This window comes from Schistocerca piceifrons, chromosome 9 (assembly GCF_021461385.2).
Source record: "Schistocerca piceifrons isolate TAMUIC-IGC-003096 chromosome 9, iqSchPice1.1, whole genome shotgun sequence".
NCBI classification, from domain to species: domain Eukaryota; kingdom Metazoa; phylum Arthropoda; class Insecta; order Orthoptera; family Acrididae; genus Schistocerca; species Schistocerca piceifrons.
Genome location: NC_060146.1, coordinates 179,680,968 through 179,701,455, shown reverse-complemented (window position 1 = coordinate 179,701,455; position 20,488 = coordinate 179,680,968). Strand labels below are relative to the sequence as shown.

General features: G+C 39.5%; 1 protein-coding gene across 1 annotated transcript; it reads left to right on the top strand.

The window, feature by feature from the left end:
- Positions 1 to 468: 468 nt before the first annotated feature.
- LOC124716895 lies at positions 469 to 5,130 on the top strand. The gene is made up of 2 exons (XM_047243451.1): positions 469 to 573; positions 4,732 to 5,130. Exons 1-2 carry the CDS (start codon positions 481 to 483, stop codon positions 5,104 to 5,106), a joined length of 468 nt encoding a protein of 155 aa, XP_047099407.1. The 5' UTR covers positions 469 to 480; the 3' UTR covers positions 5,107 to 5,130.
- Positions 5,131 to 20,488: the final 15,358 nt, after the last annotated feature.

Here is a 20,488-nt window from a genome sequence, read left to right as displayed (position 1 = left end):
TAATTTTTGGAAGGGTAATTTTTTACTTAAATAGTACTTTTGGGTGTGTGTAATGTAGTGGGCTTTCACGTACGTTGTGTTCCAGGATTTGTAAATTTGTTAAATAGCAGTTTCTGGTGGGAACGTGTGTTCTGGATTATGTATGCTTTTCACTTATCATTGCAGTAACTTGGATAATCAGGAGCTTGTTGTAATGTGATTCAACGAGTAAGATGATGTAGTGAATCGTTGGCACATTTCTGCTTTTGATACTCCCATGAAAATTTAATATGAGCTGCATCAGCATATTAATTCGAAGAAATGATTTTTCAGTTGAACGTATCACACATATTACATCATATCCGCCAGAAGAAACGATACTGTGTAGCTTTTTGAAATTTTTATTTTTTTTTTTCAGTGACTGTTGTTGCCTGTGCCCTCGAATGGTGGATGACTGGTTGCAAGAGTATGCAGCATGCTGCAACTGACCTGAACTTCACTATGGCTGTATATGAGAAATCTCCAATGAAGAGGAAATTGATCGTCACGCTGAGAAATAATGGGAAGATTGTCAAGCAATCTGCATTTAACTTGGTATGCTATACACAGTTCTTCCAAGTGTTAATTTGTGTTACTGTATCTGGAATGAAATACATAGTTTTATCAAAATTTTTGCACTGGCAATGGCTGTTGGCAGATGGCACTTAGTTTTTGTCTGTGCCCTATTGAGGAATCTCGATTTACTGGATGATCCAAAGCATTCAGTGGGATTCTTTCATCAAACTAAAATTTGAAAAGAGTTAAAAATGTGGCAGTTGAGTGAAACAACTACAGTAACCTGTTTCTATGTAGTATATTAACTGCTGGTGGAATGTCCCCTAAGCCATGCACTTCACAGTGGTTCACAGAGTATAGATCCCATACATAATGATCCTTCTCCTGTTACACCAGTTCTGCTGCTGTTGATAATTCCCTTACCCTTACCAAGAACATATCTGTAGTAAAGACAGACTGACTGACTGACAAGGGATGGGTTGATTTTAATAAAATTCGCCACTGCATGAGGACATTGTTCAAAGTTGGACAATATCACTACTAGCATCAAGTGGCAAATACTTCCACAGTCAGGACATACTGCCACACACAAACACAGTGACTGTCATGTATTTGTTATAACAGCATATTTCGCCATGTGATCACACAAGTGGTAATATTACTCGTTTTACTGATTAGCAGATCATCACCAGGTTCTGTGTTTAAAAACAAAAAAGTGTGTCGTAAAATACTAGGAAATGGAATAAAATTAACTTAATGCCTGTACAGGACCATACGTACTTGAAAATGTTAAATGGTAACCTGTCAACTGAGGAGACACAGAGAGGCACTCACAGTGTAAACCCATCTGATCACTGACACTCAAGCTACAGTTGACTATGTAATAGTATAAAGTTAGTATCCCTCAAATCGCAAATGATTAAGAATATTCACAACATAAAAGTGATTAAGAGAGAAGGCCATCCAAAGCTAAACCAGTAAAAATTACTTGTGTATTAGTTAATGCCTGCTCAAAATGAAACCTGTAAAAAAAAAAAAAAGTTACTTGGCTATTGATTAAGAAGACTTTCTACTTTCTCTCACAATCAGTTGTACATTGAGAGTCTCCTAGGCAGACAAGTTACTGAGTAACAAAAATATTATGAAAAGGATAGACTGCATTCTTCACACATGAATACTATTTCTGATTGAAGCAGCTGGAAATAGAGGTCATGTATGTGTGCTTGCTTGCTTGCTTGCTTGCTTGCTTGCTTGCTTGTGTGTGTGTGTGTGTGTGTGTGTGTGTGTGTGTGTGTGTGTGTGTGTGTGTGTGTGTGTGTGTGTTCTTTTCTGTAGAAGGCTTTGACTGAAAGCTCAGTGTGTAATAGTCTTTCCATTGTGTCTGTCAGCAATTCACTGTGTCATCTACATCATGAGTAGCAATCTGCCCCTTTCATAATATTGTTGATTTTGCAACTTGGACTCTCCATTGTTTGAAGTTACTAAATAATGTATTCAAATACGTATAGTTGTATATAGAAGTTAAGTTGATGTGCAATTTAGTTTCCTAGTATTTTGCCATTCCCTTTTGTTTCTTTTCAAACATATCATCTGATGATGAGTTGCTAACAAATCAAAACTGCTAGTGATACCACTCGTGTCTCCTGAAACTGAAATACACTGCCTGAAAAAAAGTGGCACTCTGAAAGAAAGGAGGAAACAAAATGGAACTTCAAAGGTCGAGAGAGTATACAATTGAAAATTGAGCCAATTAGTGAATAACATGGCAGTATGAGTCTACTGCAACCCTTGTGGCCTGGGTTGCTTGTACTGATTTGGTTTGAAAAGGTGTCATGAAGCCATTGTATCATCTCCTTAGGCAAGCTAGCCCATAACTGTTGCATAACTGTTGCAACTGTGCCTTAATATTCTTTATACTGACACTGGGACAGAATTGACATCTGGGCTGGTCCCATACGTGTTGAATCGGGTCCAGAACTGCAGATTTTGCTGGCCGGAGGAGAACCTCAGTTTCACACAGACAGTTCATACAGGAATGTGCTGTGTGTGGATGAGCATCGTGCTGTTAAAAAATGGCTCCATGATACTGTCACATGAGAGGTAACACGTGAGAACACATGATGTCCATGATGTACAATTCTGCCATCAATCACTGCCACCTGTGACCTGTCCGCAGCTCGTGGTCTCGTGGTTGCGTTCGCACTTCCCTACCATGGGGTCCCGGGTTCGATTTCCGGCAGAGGTCAGGGATGTTCACCTGCCTCGAGATGACTGGGTGTTTTTGTTGTCCTCATCATTTCATCATCATTCATGAAAGCGGCGAGTTTGGACTGAGCAAAGGTTGGGAATTTGTATGGGCAATGATAACCACACAGTTGAGGACTCCACAAACCAAACATCATCTTCAACTATGACCTGAAGTTATAACCGATGACTCACCACACCATGCTGCCAGCTGTAACACCATGGTGCCGCTACAAGACATTGGACTTCTCCCCAGGCTGCTCCCCTATTCACCAACGACTGTCATCTGGGGTAGTGCTGTATCACAATTAACTCCTGAACACAATGTGACACCATTCATCAGCAGTTGATGTTTACCAGTCACGGTACCATTCCTAACACAACCATTTGTGTTGTGGCGTTGATGGCAGCCTACATGTGGAACAGGAATTCTGTGAGCCACTTGCAGGGTCTCCGTTGTCCTTTGCCAATTCCACATCGGCTATACTTAGCTGACTCATGGTCACCCCTTGTCATGAGGACACACTTCAGTGTCACTGTGGTTCCCACTTGACAGTGGTCCACATCTTGTTGTACTGCACAATTTTAGCCACCCTGAGGTGGACTTATAATCTTCCCACCACACTACCTATAGTGTTAAGAGATAATGCCTCAATGACTGATCTAGTGTACACTTTCTTCGGGGGGAGGGGGGGGGGGATTACACTCAATCTAAGGGTGGGTGTCCGTCCTCCTCTCCCAGGCCTTCACCCTTCCCCCATTTTAAAACTTCCTTGCTCTTTCTTTGCTGTTTGTTTGACTTGGTGATTGTCTTTTCACTATCAGTGTTCCTGTGGCCTTATCTTTTTAGGCTGGAGATATTAGTGTGGCTAGCTGATCCTTTTTATTCTTACAGTCAGTCAGCCCAGGACATCTGCTGTATTATTTTAATACCTTCTACTGCTGTTTTTTCCTTTTAGTGGACATTTTCCCCTTTCAGCTTGCTTCTTCCATTTTCTCTTTCAGTGTGGTACCCAGTTAGTTTTCCACCATTTTTACTTTTCCAGACTCTTTTGGGAAATGACTTTAATCAGAGAACAGTTCAATGAGGAAAAAGGGACTGATGACCCTGTGGTTTAGTCCGTTTCTCTCCAAACCAACCAGTCTGTAATGCAGCTGCTGCTAGACTTTGACCAGTGGTGCAGAATGACACAGAATATTGCCAGAAGTCCATTACTTAGTTATGGACTGTAGGTGCAGACAGATGTGAAGGGGTTACAATGTGCTCAGCACACAATACACTGAGTCTCCGTTGTACCAGACAGACGTGGTCGATTGGAACCTTGACGGTGAGTATGCATGCTCTCGTGTTCCCGTGGAGGCCAATATCAGACCACTGTCATATCCGAACGCCACAAAAATCTGTATATTGCACAATTCGAGCACTGGGCCAGTGGAAACCTTTTGAGCTCTGTCAGATGCTGACAATGCTGTCTCAGATGAGTACGCAGCATCTCCGTGCTCTCTGCAGTGGCCACTTAACATCTGACATTGATCATGCCCCTTGAATACCCTACCAGGTCTGGTAACAATATTAAATGTAAACACTAATCCACTCTGGTGGCTGTGTACTTGGCACAGAAAACTACAACACTATTCATTTACAAAGGTACCAATTGTATGTATGTGTATGAAGTTATGTTGACTTCTGACCATGTAGAGAATTGTGGGTGCTTCACTTTTTTGTGACACACAGTGTATATAATATAAAAATAGAAAAGTAGTTTATTAGTGATACAAACACACCTACTTAGTTATGATGAGGTAGCAAATCAGTTCCTCAATTACTTAATACAATTTTGGCATGGGAAAAAACTTTTTTTTCGCGGTGATACCATTAATAAATGTCATGATCCTTGACTTCACTGAATTCTAACAAATTTATGTTAATCTATGCCTCTCACCTTTTTACAGGAGAAATTTATCAAGAATTATGACATGAACTACAGTAGGCAATGCATGCCGGATAACGTACTGCTCTACAACAACCCAGTCCGCTGCTGGAATGAGAAACACAAGCATTGTCCCATGAGATACCCTGGAGAGTGCTCAGCAGGTGGCTCAGAATTCAACAACACTTCTTGCCATTATGAGAACGAGAAGTTCAAACAAGATCGCCCCAAGCAGTACATCGTGCAGTACGTGGCAGATGTACCACTGAGAGATGATGATGATGATGACGATGACCAGTATGAAAACAAGAAAATTCGAGATTACAGTATCGGAGAATGTGAGACTGACGACTCATCATTCAACAACAATATAGGCAAAAATAATACCACTGCCTAAATGGCAAGATGAACAGAAAGCAGTCTGCACCCCGAGGATAACACTGATGAGTCATTGCATTAAGGAACATTTATTATGCAAAAGACAGGAATTTATTACCAAATGTGTTAAAAATGGGTAATTAAGTCATGTAAAATCAAAAGTGGTGACTCATATATCTTGCAGAAAGGGCTTCCTGCCGACGATGTGTGTTCGAAGAGAATATTGCTTCCAGTAAGTTTTGTGCTGTACGTCTTTATGGCTGAGACATTTATTACTGTTATAAATGTGAGTGCAACATCAATGTTGCATAATGAAAGTTTCTACATAACCAATATTCCATATTACTGACATTACCTACAAGCCTGCAGTGTTTTAACAAGATCTGTGAGGAGATATGTGAGAAGTGGAACACTGCTTTCGATAAGTCGTGCACTGCATTTCTTTATAACTGGAAACATTTATTATTGTGATAAGTGTGAGTGCGTCAGTGTTGCATAATAAAAGTTTCAGTCTAATGAATATTCAATATTACTTATATCTAAAAGTGTGGAAATGTGGCAAAAGGTTTGCAAGGAGTCATTTGTGGAGAGGAGTAGTGCTTTGATAAGTTGTGTGCTGCACTTCTTGACAACTGAAAACATTTATTACAGTCATAAGTGTGAGTGTAACATCAATCTTGTGAAATGAAAGTTTCTGTAAAGTGAATATGCTGTATTAGTGGTATTGTTTACAATCCTGGAAATATGGTGAAATAAATGTATACACCATTTGAGTGTAATTCCATATTACTATGGTTACGTAGTACTAAGCATGTAAGATTAGATTCTTTTTGAAATAAAGATTTTTTTCATCTTGCAGTATTACTGAGTCATTATAACAAAATTCTGGATACCAGTGATCAGTTTCCACATTCCATTAACTACATAAGGTTCATACACCATGTTTCTAGTTGTTTTTCTTTCCCGTAACCTAATTATTTTTTCAGCATACATGGATTCCAAATAAAGTTCTAAACAGGAATGAAAGCTTTCTATTAAGGTGTTTATTGACAAAAATGAGCATAAATTACCTGTAAACTATGTAAAAAGTACTTCTGTTATCACATTAGCAGCATGTGTTTATGGCGTGTAGATCAACAGTAGGAGACGGACTGAAGAAGAAAAAATTCTCAGCAATTTAAAATCATGTGCCACAGTGAGACTCGAACCCAGACTGCTGCCATTTGCAATACCCAGTATGTGTCAAAACTGTAACCTCGATATCGATGTACTCTGCAGTAATGTAAAAAAAGACAACGATTAAAATTAGTGGTACCAAAAGCCTTTAAGGAAGAAAGGGAGTTTTCATGTGCAAGGTATTTTTCTTAATAAAAGGCACACTTAAAAATAAAAATGAGAAAATGGTATTGGAATAGACCCGATGAGAAGCTGTTATCTGTCCACATGCCATATTTCTTTCCCAACATCGAATTAAACAAAAAGTACCTAAATGAGTCTGCACAATATGTAGAAGCAGTAGTACTTTTAATTACACTGCAATTTTTCATTACTTGAAATGAATGACAACATAAGAAAAGATTTCAGCAGTAGTATAAAAGCACTCTTTCTGGTTTATGTGCAAAGAAGGTCCAAATGGGATCATCTCCCCTGCATCATAACTGAACAGCTTTCTGATGTTTAATAGAAATTCAAAGCTCATACATAAATGTTGATGTAGTTAACACTCTCAGTGCCAGGCCTATTTTATAGATGTCCATAGAAAGCAGGCTATTTTTCCAGTAGTTACAAAATCACTGCATCAAATCTGCTGACTAGATTGTGGCAAATGTAGCACCATTTTAAGGTTGCACTTGCCTGCTTTAGTAAAGAAACTTCATTGGACTCCATGGCTTTGAGTTACACTTGTAGAAATAAGTTAGGTATTTTTAAGAATTTAGAAAAGTTGTACAAAGAAGAAAACTCAAACTTCGATTTATTTTTAACTAATTTTATGGCATTACATTGTATCTTACTGTCTGTCTAGTCGCAACATATAAATTTCACACAGGATCATACTGTCTTTTAGTGTGGAAAATTTTGGAACTATGTTCTGAGTATAGTAAAAAACCACACTGGTAGTGTGTGTCTTTATGAGAAGACTTGTCACCCCCTTTCTTGCTTCTGAAACTGCACGAGACACAAATGTGTTTACTGGACAGTTACAAGTAGTGATACACTGTCACAAATTAGTGAACACACACCTTCAAACACGCCACTGCATTCAGAATCATCTGCATCATTCTCTACATTATCCAGAATGTTGTTGTTGTTGTGGTCTTCAGTCCTGAGACTGGTTTGATGCAGCTCTCTATGCTACTCTATCCTGTGTAAGCTTCTTCATCTCCCAGTACTTACTGCAACCTACATCCTTCTGAATTTGTTTAGTGTATTCATCTCTTGGTCTCCCTCTACGATTTTTACCCTCCATGCTGCCCTCCAGTACTAAATTGGTGATCCCTTGATGCCTCAACACATGTCCTACCAATCGATCCCTTCTTTTAGTCAAGCTGTGCCACAAACTTCTCTTCTCCCCAATCCTATTCAATACTTCCTCGTTAGTTATGAGATCTACCCATTATCCAAAATATCACAATCTTTAATCAAATCTGCAATTTCTGCATCTGATTACCTTGACAAAGTGTGATTACATATGAAGCAGTGATTTAAGGAATACTCAAGATGCAAAGGTAAGCTTTGGTATAAGTTATTACACAGTAAACAATACTGCCTTGCTATCTATGAATGCATTTTGATACTAAACATCTGTAAAATGTTTAACACTGATAAAACCTGTTAAAGTAATGTTGCAGTGTTCTGCACTAAATTAAACATAGCGGCCCATAAAATTTGTGGGACTGATGATTTTTGTGTGACCCCAAGCTCATAAATCTTACAGAATTGGTGCTTAGAGGGTTTTTAATGTCAAAAATTTTTTCTCCAATACATTTCTGCTACAGAGTAGCAAAATATTATGTCAGACCCCTAGGAAACTTGAAAGAATGGACCAGATTTAGTGACATGTGGAAGTTTAGAGTGAGTCCAGGTTCATAATGCCTTGTTAGACATAGATTTAATCAGTCATAAATGTTACAATGTTTTACTTATTAAGACAGTAATATTTATTAAATGAACTTTCAAAAATGTAATGCTATTGTACATTCCTGCATAGAATCAACCTTTGTGTACTCTGTATCAGTGTGTCTGTTTTGTAGCAGTTGTTTATTTACAAGAATACATGGATAGTTTGCAGAGTACGCAATGTACTTAAAAAAAGAAAAAAATCATAACTGCTAGTTTTCGTTTCAACTTGTTACTAGCAGAATCAGTGGTAGGTGTTTGGTCCCACAATCAATAATATTCTTTTAGAGAAAAAGTTTACTTCATTGACTGCATCTAACACTAGTTGTGGCATTCAGTGCCAGAAGGAAGTCAGTTACATTGCATGAGATGGCGTAGTGTGTCTATCCTCTTCTTGTTGCACATAAATGACCTGTCATCTCATATTGGTAAGGCAGAAGAAGTTATTTTTGCTTTAGAGGTAAACCTAGTAATTGAGGCTGCCAGAGATGCATCAAGAATTTGCATAGTCAAAGAAATATTCCCTGAAACGTTGACTGATTTTCTCAAAATTGACTGCTGCGTAACATAAAAAAGCGAGGACGAAATACTTACAATGCCATTTTTGTCAAAGATGTAATTTCATTAACAATTGTAGAGAATTGAAGAAAGGCAGAATGAAAAAAAGTGTAACCTTCTGTGTGTGCATACTGATAGGGTAAATTTTTCTAATCTTAGATGCTTAGTTCACCTCATGTAGTATGTACAGGACACTGGTTTCACCAGTGAAGAGGTTAGAAAACTGATTACTTTACGTATTTCCATTCTGTATTGTGTAATTACTGAATAACTTTAAACTTGTATGAAACTGAATGAAATACAAATGTAAGTCACCCATGTAGATGGTCAGCATATTCAGTAAGAAAACATTTTTGTAAACTTGATGATGTATTTCTCACTGTTGACAAGATATGCAATCGTGATCAATTTGCAAAAACAGCTAACTAGCTAGAGTTACAGAATGCATAGCAGTCATAATTTATACATTACATTTTTTGTAATTTATGTTTTTGCTTTAATTATGTAACTTTATTTTTCATGATAATTAAAACTTAATGGCCCATCATACAAGCAATAAACTGTACCTCACACACTTTCAACTGCAATTTCTAACGTATTCTTTTTCAGTGTTTTAATAAATGCCAATCTTTTGTTTACCTTCCTTTGTTAATCAGGATTGAACATTTTTCTAAGGGCACCAAATAGCTGAGATTGTAAGCACCCACAGATCATGACTGAAAATGTATGTTTTGTAGGGAAAGCACTCCATGGTTCTTGAGGTTAGTCAACCTAACAGAGTTGAAGTGACATTAGTAGGTGGGTAAAACTAATATGAAAGATGACAGTGATTCTGCAGAGAGCAATAAAAGGCAACCAACAAGGCAGAAAGGTAAAATAAACATTTAAACTGATTGTACTACTTTAAGAAGCCATTCAGTAATAGCTCCTAGGACAACCAATGTCCACAGTTGTAAAGTAAATCATCTTCAGCATGTTACTATGGCAAAAAAAGAATCAAGCATGTTCTACAGCCTATGCTGTATCTGCAAAAACATTGTAAACTCCATGTCAGCCAGTACGGATTGTAGAATGAAATTTTCACTCTGCAGCGGAATGTGCACTGATATGAAACTTCCTGGCAGAGTCCCGAGTTCGAGTCTCAGTCCAGCACACAGTTTCAATGCATATTTTCATAAAATTACCAGAAGGAGAAGCTTTCAGAAGATGAGAAATATAATTAAAATATATGTAGTGGTGGACACAGAAAAAGAAATGACGCAAAGGTAAAGTCAATTAACAACAACACAATTCCATATACGCAGATCATTTCATAATAATGCAGTTGCACTAATATTCTTTTTCCATTGCAAGTGAAAAGACAATTACCAATCAATTTCCTTCATTCTTTCCTTTATTTTTTGTGTTATAATACAGCAGCCCAACTTCACAGCCGTAGCAGTAAGTGTCAGTTAATTACTGATGGTGATGGCACCCTCCTCCAGGTACTGTTGTTGGGTTCTGTGCAGGCCTTCCAACTTTGTGCCCACATCTCTGTACATTCCAGCCCTACACTCTGGTACCTGTCTGGCACATTGTTGTGTGCCCACCATCAGCACTGCCTTCTGCCACTCCAGATCCAATGGATGTGTGTCTCGTCACGGTGCCAGTGCACCCTCTTCACGTAAGTGAGAAGTGTGCTGCATCCTCTTACTAGTGTGTGTGAGTGTGCCGAGTGCACTGTTGCCAGTTGTGTATTCTCGAATCAACTGCCAGCTGTGTCAGTGCAAGCTGGCCACTAGAGGCCGCCTGCAGGAAGTATACACAATGCGCGGTCTCTGCCATGCCATCTACCGGCAACTGGCACCTATATACAGGGTGTTGCAAAAAGGTACAGCCAAACTTTCAGGAAACATTCCTCACACACAAATAAAGAAAAGATGTTATGTGGACATGTGTCTGGAAATGTTTAATTTCCATGTTAGAGCTCATTTTAGCTTCATCAGTATGTACTGTACTTCCTCGATTCACCACCAGTTGGCCCAATTGGAGGAAGGTAATGTTGACTTCGGTGCTTGTGTTGACCTTCGACTCCTTGCTCTACAGTAGGCATTGTTGATGATGTCTTGATTGGGCCCCATGTTCTTCCACCTACACTCAATGGAGCACGTTATCATTATTTCATACGGGATACTCTACCTGTGCTGCTAGAACATGTGCCTTTACAAGTACGACACAACATGTCGTTCATGCACGATGGAGTTCCCGCACATTTCAATCGAAGTGTTCGTACACTTCTCAACAACAGATTCGGTGACCGACAGATTGGTAGAGGCGGACCAATTCCATGGCCTCCATGCTCTCCTGACCTCAACCCTCTTGACTTTCATTTATGGGGGCATTTGAAAGCTCTTATCTATGCAACCCCGGTACCAAATGTAGAGACTCTTTGTGCTCGTATTGTGGACAGCTGTGATACAATACGCCATTCTCCAGTGCTGCATCAGCACATCAGGGATTCCATGCGATGGAGGGTGGATGCGTGTATCCTCGCTAACGGAGGAACATTTCCTGTAACAAAGTGTTTGAAGTCACGCTGGTACATTCTGTTGCTGTGTGTTTCCATTTCATGATTAATGTGATTTGAAGAGAAATGATAAAATGAGCTCTAACATGGAAAGTAAGTGTTTCTGGACACATGTCCACATAACATATTTTCTTTCTTTGTGTGTGAGGAATGTTTCCTGAAAGTTTGGCCGAACCTTTTTGTAACACTCTGTATAAGCAGGGCAGCACTGACTTACGTTCACTATGTTCTTTTTAATTTGTATGGTTCATATCATTGTTCTGTGTAATCCTAAGATCCACCTTCTGTATGATTCTTTTGTCTTGTTATGTGTGGAATCATGAGAAGCTTATTTCCATTATTGCTCACAGGTTTATAAATAAAGCCATATGTATGTTACTTGTATCAATTTCTTGTAGTACTTGGTTACTACACGTGTAATTGTGCTTGTTACCTGCCACACCAAGAAAGTGTATATATAATGCTTTCACATAGCTTTCTCAGGTTACCAGTATCAATGTTCTGAGGAACTGCACCTTGGCTGACTAAATTTTTCATTCTACAGAAGTCTGTAATAATAATTTGTGTAAAGTTGACACCCTGAACATCTAGCAAAAGTCTGTTCACAGACCTACAGATTTTTACATTTATACATATATTCCTTCATGTTATTTGTAGTTATTTAGGGTGATCTCAGCAACTCACAAACACAATAACAGAAGCAGAAATTGTCTACATGTAGACCACGTATCTCTTTCTCGAGGGGTCAGACTGGAATTTTATACTCTGGTTCAAAAGTCCATAATAGGGTGCCACTGAACATCAGGCAGGAAGTTGAAATTTTTTTTTAAGGTAGGAATACGTCACTAGCTATTACTTTTAAATTTATCACAATACTTGTGTTCAAGAATTTAAATGATGTGTTACTCTAACATTTTTACTAGACACATCATGATTTTGTCAGTATGTAGACAGCTGCTAGTGGTCTGTGTAAAGTTTCAGAAAAGCTTTATTTGCAGTATTAGAACAAAAAGTTTAATTTCTGGTAAGTATCAAAATGAAACCTAAAAACTGAAATACAAATCGATGATGTACTTTTATTGATAAAAGAGGATAAGCCTAAGAGTTAGTTGAGACTGAAGGAACATTGGAAATGCTAAATGGAGGCTGTAGTTGCACCTCTTGAGATTTATGTTCAATAATACTTCACAAATTTATGGAAATTAACAAATGTGAAAGAAAGAAAAGTGGATGTGATGATGTACTGATCTGTAGCATAGGCCAAGGTCTATGTTAGGTTGGAATGTTACAGTCCGGTTGTGAATTGGCATAACCAATGATCATGAATGGAAGAAAACTGTTTGTAGTGCTGGGCTGATCTGTAGTGTAGCCTGAGATCTAGGTCGGTTAGAACGTGACAATTTGGTCATTCACTCACATAGTATTTTCATAATAGGGCTGCAACCTTTGTCTTACCAAAAGTTGAGACACTGGTACCTTTTGCAAGTTGGACATTGGGGCTCTATAAACAAAAGGTAGCATTTCATATATTGTACTGAATGTGCAATTCTTACATTTGACAGTTTTTATCCTCACACCAAAACTAACCTAAAAAAATCAAACATGAAACTTAAAATATTTCAGCGTCAGCAATGTTTACCAGTACCTTATACATGGTTGAAAATTAATTGTGCTGGGGCTGGAACGTGTAGATGTTCCAGCATTTGTTGTTGATTTAATGACATTTAGAAGTTTCTTCTCAAGTAGAACATGCTAGTATAACTCTGAGCAGCTTATAGCACACTAGTAGTTTATTTTATCGAGACCTTCACTTTCCACAGATTAAAATTTTAATTTGTTTTGCTCATCAGTCCACAATTTTTTGTCGGGCAAAACACGTGTTTTGCTTACAGGAATATTGCTCTCTTTTTTTTATAAGTCTGGAGCTGCAGTTTTACAAAAGAAATGAAACCTTTTTGGTTTGTTGGTAAATCTGAGTTTTAAAGGTTTCTGTGACACAGCTTAAAGCTGTGAATCTGTAGTATAATTCATCTCCATTTACTTTTATAATATGTTCATTTATAATATTTATAAGGGTATCAAGGGTCATTTCATGTTACATGATCAAGACAGTAAATTTCCTAAAAGGTGAGGCCTTGAAATAAATTAGATGACTTATTTATAAAAACAAAGATGAGGTGACTTACCGAACGAAAGTGCTGGCAGGTCGATAGACACACAAACAAACACAAACATACACACAAAATTCAAGCTTTCGCAACAAACTGTTGCCTCATCAGGAAAGAGGGAAGGAGAGGGGAAGACGAAAGGAAGTGGGTTTTAAGGGAGAGGGTAAGGAGTCATTCCAATCCCGGGAGCGGAAAGACTTACCTTAGGGGGAAAAAAGGACAGGTATACACTCGCACACACACACATATCCATCCACACATACAGACACAAGCAGACATATGTAAACTGTAAAATGAAAAATAACTGTATGTTGTGATTTCTGATTTTAAAGGTGTAAAATTGTTGATGTACTATATAATATGTAGAAAAATGTATGTGCTCCACATAAAAAAGGGAAGTAACAACTCATAATTTTTGTCAACTCCTTTTGTGAAAGTCCATATTGAAGAGATGGCCTCATCTTCCCCTTTGAGAGAGAAAGTACTTTTGAACAGCTCTCCACTATCTTAGTGAACGCACAAGAGCTGGCAGCAAGGAGAACCACCACACAGAATTTAACCATTTTGCATGCATTTTTGGCCATATTTTGTATAACATGTCAGTTACATTTAGCTTCAATCACATTACTATGTAAAGATTTAAAAATTTGAAAAACTGAGTGTTGTTTTTCCATAGTTGACTGCTGCATTGTCTGCATCAAAAAATGATATACTGCATCACATCACAAAATTGTGAACTGTGTTCTGAAAATAGCATCAGCTGTTTCATTACTATCATCATTTTTTATTAGCTTTCAAGGAGACACCTGCTGAAACAGAGAAAACTATGCTATCTTTCATTTTCAACAAATTCTACTGAAAGTGGTGCCCACACATTCCATATCAGCATCTCACATTTTGTACACCCACAATAAAGCTTTGAATTTAACTTTAAGTCTTATAAAATTGTATCAATAATTCCAAGTTTAATACCAAAATCAGTAGAAACGTAACTATGGTCATGCATAAATGCATTTGTGAAGCATTTCTAATGACAGTCAGTATGATATTTTGTGGTTTTACTATTATGGAGATGAATTTGATAATTATTTGTGCCTCGCAGCTGCATATTTAACACACCTCCTATCATGTAACCACTGTTAGTCATTGACCCTTCTGAAGAGATGTTTTTAACAATGCCGAAACCTAGGTCAAGGAGTTTTCAACAAACCTTGTATTATTTCGACTGATTTGCCTGTTTTTCACCTTTTCCTATACAAAGAGTTTCTCCATAAACTCTTTGCCATGTTAATCATATTTGAACACCATTTGCAAAACAAGAGGGAACACAATCATCAAAACAGGCTCTACCGTCCACATGATCAGTAATATTTCCAGGATCAACATCTACGGCAGTGTAAACATCAACAGCAGATCTTCTGGCAGGTGCTGGAGCAGCACTTGGACCCATGAAAAGAGGCACAGGGAACAGGAAGCCCACACAAAAGAAGAAAAATTTTTGGTACACAGAGGATTGTTGGTGGGAAGCAGTTAACACAGTGACCCAAGAATCAGAAGAGGGGGTATGTGACTATCAGAACACATACTGTCACAGTGCACTAGAATTAAAGACATTAACTGAGCCCACAGCTTCAAGTATATACACAAATAGCTAGCAGAGGAATACAGATAGAGGCAAACTATTCACTTTTCTACAGATTAACATATTTTTGGATTAGAACTAAGCTTTTAGAATTAGAACATTTGTGTAACATCCACTGGTTAATCCAAAATCAAGCAAATATTAAATATATTTCCAGAATGAGATTTTCACTCTGCAGTGGAATGTGCGTTGATATTAAACTGGAAGAAAGGAGTGCTAGTTCTGCAAGGTTTGCAGGAGAGCTTCTGTGAAGTTTGGAAAGTAGGAGACGAGGTACTGGTGGAAGTAAAGCTGTGAGGATGGGGCATGAGTCGTGCTTGGGTAGCTCAGTTGGTAGAGCACTCCCCCATGAAAGGCAAAGGTCCCGAGTTCGAGTCTCGGTCTGGCACACTGTTTTGATCTGCCAGGAAGTTTCACAAAATATATTTATTCCCAAGGGTATGTTGTTGCAGACATAATTCATAGAAAACAGAGAAAGAATGGTGGGGCTGGAATTTTTGTCAAAGAAGAAGAAAAATTTATCAGAATTGATTCATCTACACAGTGTTCAGAACTGGATGGGGAGTTTGGTTGTGCAAAACTAGAGAATGGAAATATAGTTGTAGTTAGTCCATATATGTATCCAGATGGAGATGTAAATCTGTTTATCAAAAAATGTGAGGTAATAGTTTAAAAAATCTTGAAGAATAAACCAAGAATTGCTATATGTGGTGATTTTAACACAGAAATGGCAAACACAGAGGGTCAAGTCACAAGGACACTTCTGAATATGCTAAGATCATTGGACTTATATTGTAGAAATAACTGTACTACATATAAGAATGGCTGCATAGACAATATTTTAGTGAATTTTAATAAGTCAGATGATACAGTCTTGCAGAAGGAGGTCTGGTTGATCATGAGCCTTTACTTCTCACACTTCATAAGAGGCAACCAATTAAAATTGAAGAACCTAAAGAAGTACTGGTAACTGGACGAAAGGAAGAGTACATCAGAATGTTTATTGAGAGACCAGGTAGTTCAAACTGGGACTTTGTATATGATTGCCAATCAGGAAAAAGAGGAACTGTAACGGCCTTTGCTAATTTTTAAAAGAAACATGCAGATTTATGGTACTCTTGTGCTCCAGAAAAAAATTAGGTCTCCAAGTGGACAAAAAGATAAAAGGCTGAACTGGCTTTCTGAAGAGCTTGCAGAAATCAGAGAAAACATGTTCATACTGTACCAGATGTATAAGCATGCCGGCACCCAAAGGACAGAACAGACAGGGAACATTTTACAGGTTATGTCTTAAATGCAAAAAAAAGTCTACAGCGATAAGCACCTCATGGCAAAATACTAGCACTGGGAAACTATATAGAAAAGGGTCCCAATACATGCAAGGCAGCATAACAAATAATAAAACTAGGGGACACATCAAAATGCACACAAGCAGTTCCACTAGATATTGAGGAATTTAATCACTACCTTTTAAACTTGGTTAAAGAAATATGAGACAATATCAAAGCAACAAGTTCATCAACAATGGACCTGAGTTTCCAGGTGACACATATTTCAATGCAGTACTATCACATCTGATGATAGTATAAAAACTGTTTCTAAATTTTCAAATTCTGAAAGTATGGGTTGCTATTGGTTGCTGAATCCCGACATTAAAAGGACAATACACTCAGTCTTTACACTATAATCTTTTATTTTTAATAAATATGTAGAATTTGGAGTATTTCTAGGATAGCTCAAGGTGTCAAACGTTATCCCAGTTTTAGGGGTCAAACAACTTCCCCAAAGCTACAGAGCTGTCTCAATTGTGCCAATATTTTCAAAGATACACTCCTGGAAATTGAAATAAGAACACCGTGAATTCATCGTCCCAGGAAGGGGAAACTTTATTGACACATTCCTGGGGTCAGATACATCACATGATCACACTGACAGAACCACAGGCACATAGACACAGGCAACAGAGCATGCACAATGTCGGCACTAGTACAGTGTATATCCACCTTTCGCAGCAATGCAGGCTGCTATTCTCCCATGGAGACGATCGTAGAGATGCTGGATGTAGTCCTGTGGAACGGCTTGCCATGCCATTTCCACCTGGCGCCTCAGTTGGACCAGCGTTCGTGCTGGACGTGCAGACCGCGTGAGACGACGCTTCATCCAGTCCCAAACATGCTCAATGGGGGACAGATCCGGAGATCTTGCTGGCCAGGGTAGTTGACTTACACCTTCTAGAGCACGTTGGGTGGCACGGGATACATGCGGACGTGCATTGTCCTGTTGGAACAGCAAGTTCCTTTGCCGGTCTAGGAATGGTAGAACGATGGGTTCGATGACGGTTTGGATGTACCGTGCACTATTCAGTGTCCCCTCGACGATCACCAGTGGTGTACGGCCAGTGTAGGAGATCACTCCCCACACCATGATGCCGGGTGTTGGCCCTATGTGCCTCGGTCGTATGCAGTCCTGATTGTGGCGCTCACCTGCACGGCGCCAAACACGCATACGACCATCATTGGCACCAAGGCAGAAGCGACTCTCATCGCTGAAGACGACACATCTCCATTCGTCCCTCCATTCACGCCTGTCGTGACACCACTGGAGGCGGGCTGCACGATGTTGGGGCGTGAGCGGAAGACGGCCTAACGGTGTGCGGGACCGTAGCCCAGCTTCATGGAGACGGTTGCGAATGGTCCTCGCCGATACCCCAGGAGCAACAGTGTCCCTAATTTGCTGGAAAGTGGTGGTGCGGTCCCCTACGGCACTGCGTAGGATCCTACGGTCTTGGCGTGCATCCGTGCGTCGCTGCGGTCCGGTCCCAGGTCGACGGGCACATGCACCTTCCGCCGACCACTGGCGACAACATCGATGTACTGTGGAGACCTCATGCCCCACGTGTTGAGCAATTCGGCGGTACGTCCACCTGGCCTCCCGCATGCCCACTATACGCCCTCGCTCAAAGTCCGTCAACTGCACATACGGTTCACGTCCACGCTGTCGCGGCATGCTACCAGTGTTAAAGACTGCGATGGAGCTCCGTATGCCACGGCAGACTGGCTGACACTGACGGCGGCGGTGCACAAATGCTGCACAGCTAGCGCCATTCGACGGCCAACACCGCGGTTCCTGGTGTGTCCGCTGTGCCGTGCGTGTGATCATTGCTTGTACAGCCCTCTCGCAGTGTCCGGAGCAAGTATGGTGGGTCTGACACACCGGTGTCAATGTGTTCTTTTTTCCATTTCCAGGAGTGTATTTGAGGAACTGGAACACACACAAATAAGCAGCTACATTGAAAAACACAATCCCCTATGTAACAATCAGTTTGGCTTTCACAAGGGGAGGAACACATCAGTAGCCATTTTGGAAATGGTGGATCAAACTTTAACAGCTCTTTAAGACAGCTATTATGTGACCTAAGCAAAGCATTTGACTGCATTTATGTTGTTATACTAATAAGGCAATGCATCATGGTCTAGGGGTAGTGTCTGATTAGCAATCAAAACGTCCTCAGTCCCAGGTTCGAATCCCACCACTGCTTAAATTTTGATTAATAATCAGCATCGGCTGATTCCGGCACAATAAGTCACCCCCACTCTGCCAATGGCCTTGTCAAAAAGGGTGGAGGAGCGGACAGAGGTTCAGGGCACACTCTTGTCCTTGGGGTGGGAAACTACCCCCAAAGGCGGTAGAATCAGCAGTGATCAACAGCATGGGGATACAGAAGGCAATGGAAACCACTGCATTAAAACCACGTAACTTGTATCCACAGGACGTGTTGCCTGTAATTGAAAAGTGTCATGATGATCTCAGCCTTGGTGAAAGATTCCGAAATAGTCCCCCATTCGGATCTCCAGGAGGAGACTGCCAAGGGGGAGGTTACCATGAGAAAAAGACTGAATACTCAACAAAAGGATAATGTTCTATGAATCGGGGCATGGAATTTCAGAAGCTTGTATGCAGCAGGGAAACTAGAAAATCTGAAAAGGGAAATGCAAAGGCTCAATCTAGATATAGTAGGGGTCAGTGAAGTGAAGTGGAAGGAAGACAAGGATTTCTGGTCAGATGAGTATAGGGTAATATCAACAACAGCAGAAAATGGTGTAACGGAAGTAGGATTCTTCATGAATAGAAAAGTACAGCAGAGGGAGTATTACTGTGAACATTTCAGACATAGTGTTGTTCTTGTCAGAATCAACAGCAAACCAACTCCGACAATGACAGTTCAGGTATATATGCCAATGTCGCAAGCTGAAGATGAAGAGATAGAGAAAGTATATGAGGATATTGAAAGGGTAATACAGTACATAAAGGGAGACAAAAATCTAATAGTCATGGGAGACTGGAATACAGTTGTCGGGGAAGGAGTCACAGAAAGGGTTACAGGAGAATATGGGCTTGGGATAAGGAATGAGAGAGGAGAAAGACCAACTGAGTTCTGTAAAATTTCAGCTAGTAATAGCCAACACTCTGTTTATGAATCGTAGGAGGAGGAGATACATTTGGGAAAGGCCGGGTGATGTGGGAAGATTTCAGTTAGAGTACATCACAGTCAGACAAAGATTCCAAAATCAGATACTGGATTGTAAGGAGTACCCAGGAGCAGATATAGACTCAGATAACAATATAGTGATGAAGAGTAGGCTGAAGTTTAAGACATTAGGAAAAATCAATACACAAAGAAATGGGATACAGAAGTACTATGGAATGACGAGATACAATTGAAGTTCTCTAAGGCTATAGATACAGCAATAAGGAATAGCTCAATAAGCAGTACAGTTGAAGAGGAATGGACATATCTAAAAAGGGCCATCACAGAAGTTGGGAAGGAAAACATAGGTACAAAGAAGGTAAATGCAGAGAAACCTTGGGTAATAGAAGAAATACTTCATTTGATCAATGAAAGGAGGAAGTGCAAAAATGTTCTGGGAAACTCAGGAATACAGAAATACAAGTCATTGAGGAATGAACTGAATAGGAAGTGCCGGGAAGCTAAGATGAAATGGCTGCATGAAAAATGTGAGGAAGTCAAAAAAGAAATGATTGTTACAAGGACAGACACAGCATACACAAAATTCAAAACAATATGTGGTGATATTAAAAGCATGTGTGCTAACATTGAGAGGGCAATGGGAATTCCACTGCTAAATGCACAGGAGAGAGTGGAAGATTTGTGTGATGTGATAGAAAACAGGAGTCGATTTAGAAAAAAGAGGGGACCCAGTATCAGAACCATAATGTAAATGAGCTTTGCAAGACTTGAGATCAAATGAGGCAGAAGGGATAGACAACATTCCATTAGAATTTCTAAAATCATTGGGGGAAGAGGCAACAAAATGACTATTCACGTTGG

Bases quoted from the DNA above. Each gene is read 5' to 3' on its own strand.
- LOC124716895 (XM_047243451.1), top strand. From the start codon at position 481: ATGGCTGTATATGAGAAATCTCCAATGAAGAGGAAATTGATCGTCACG. The intron at 574-4,731 runs GTATGCTATACA...ACCTTTTTACAG, and splicing joins AGCAATCTGCATTTAACTTG to GAGAAATTTATCAAGAATTA.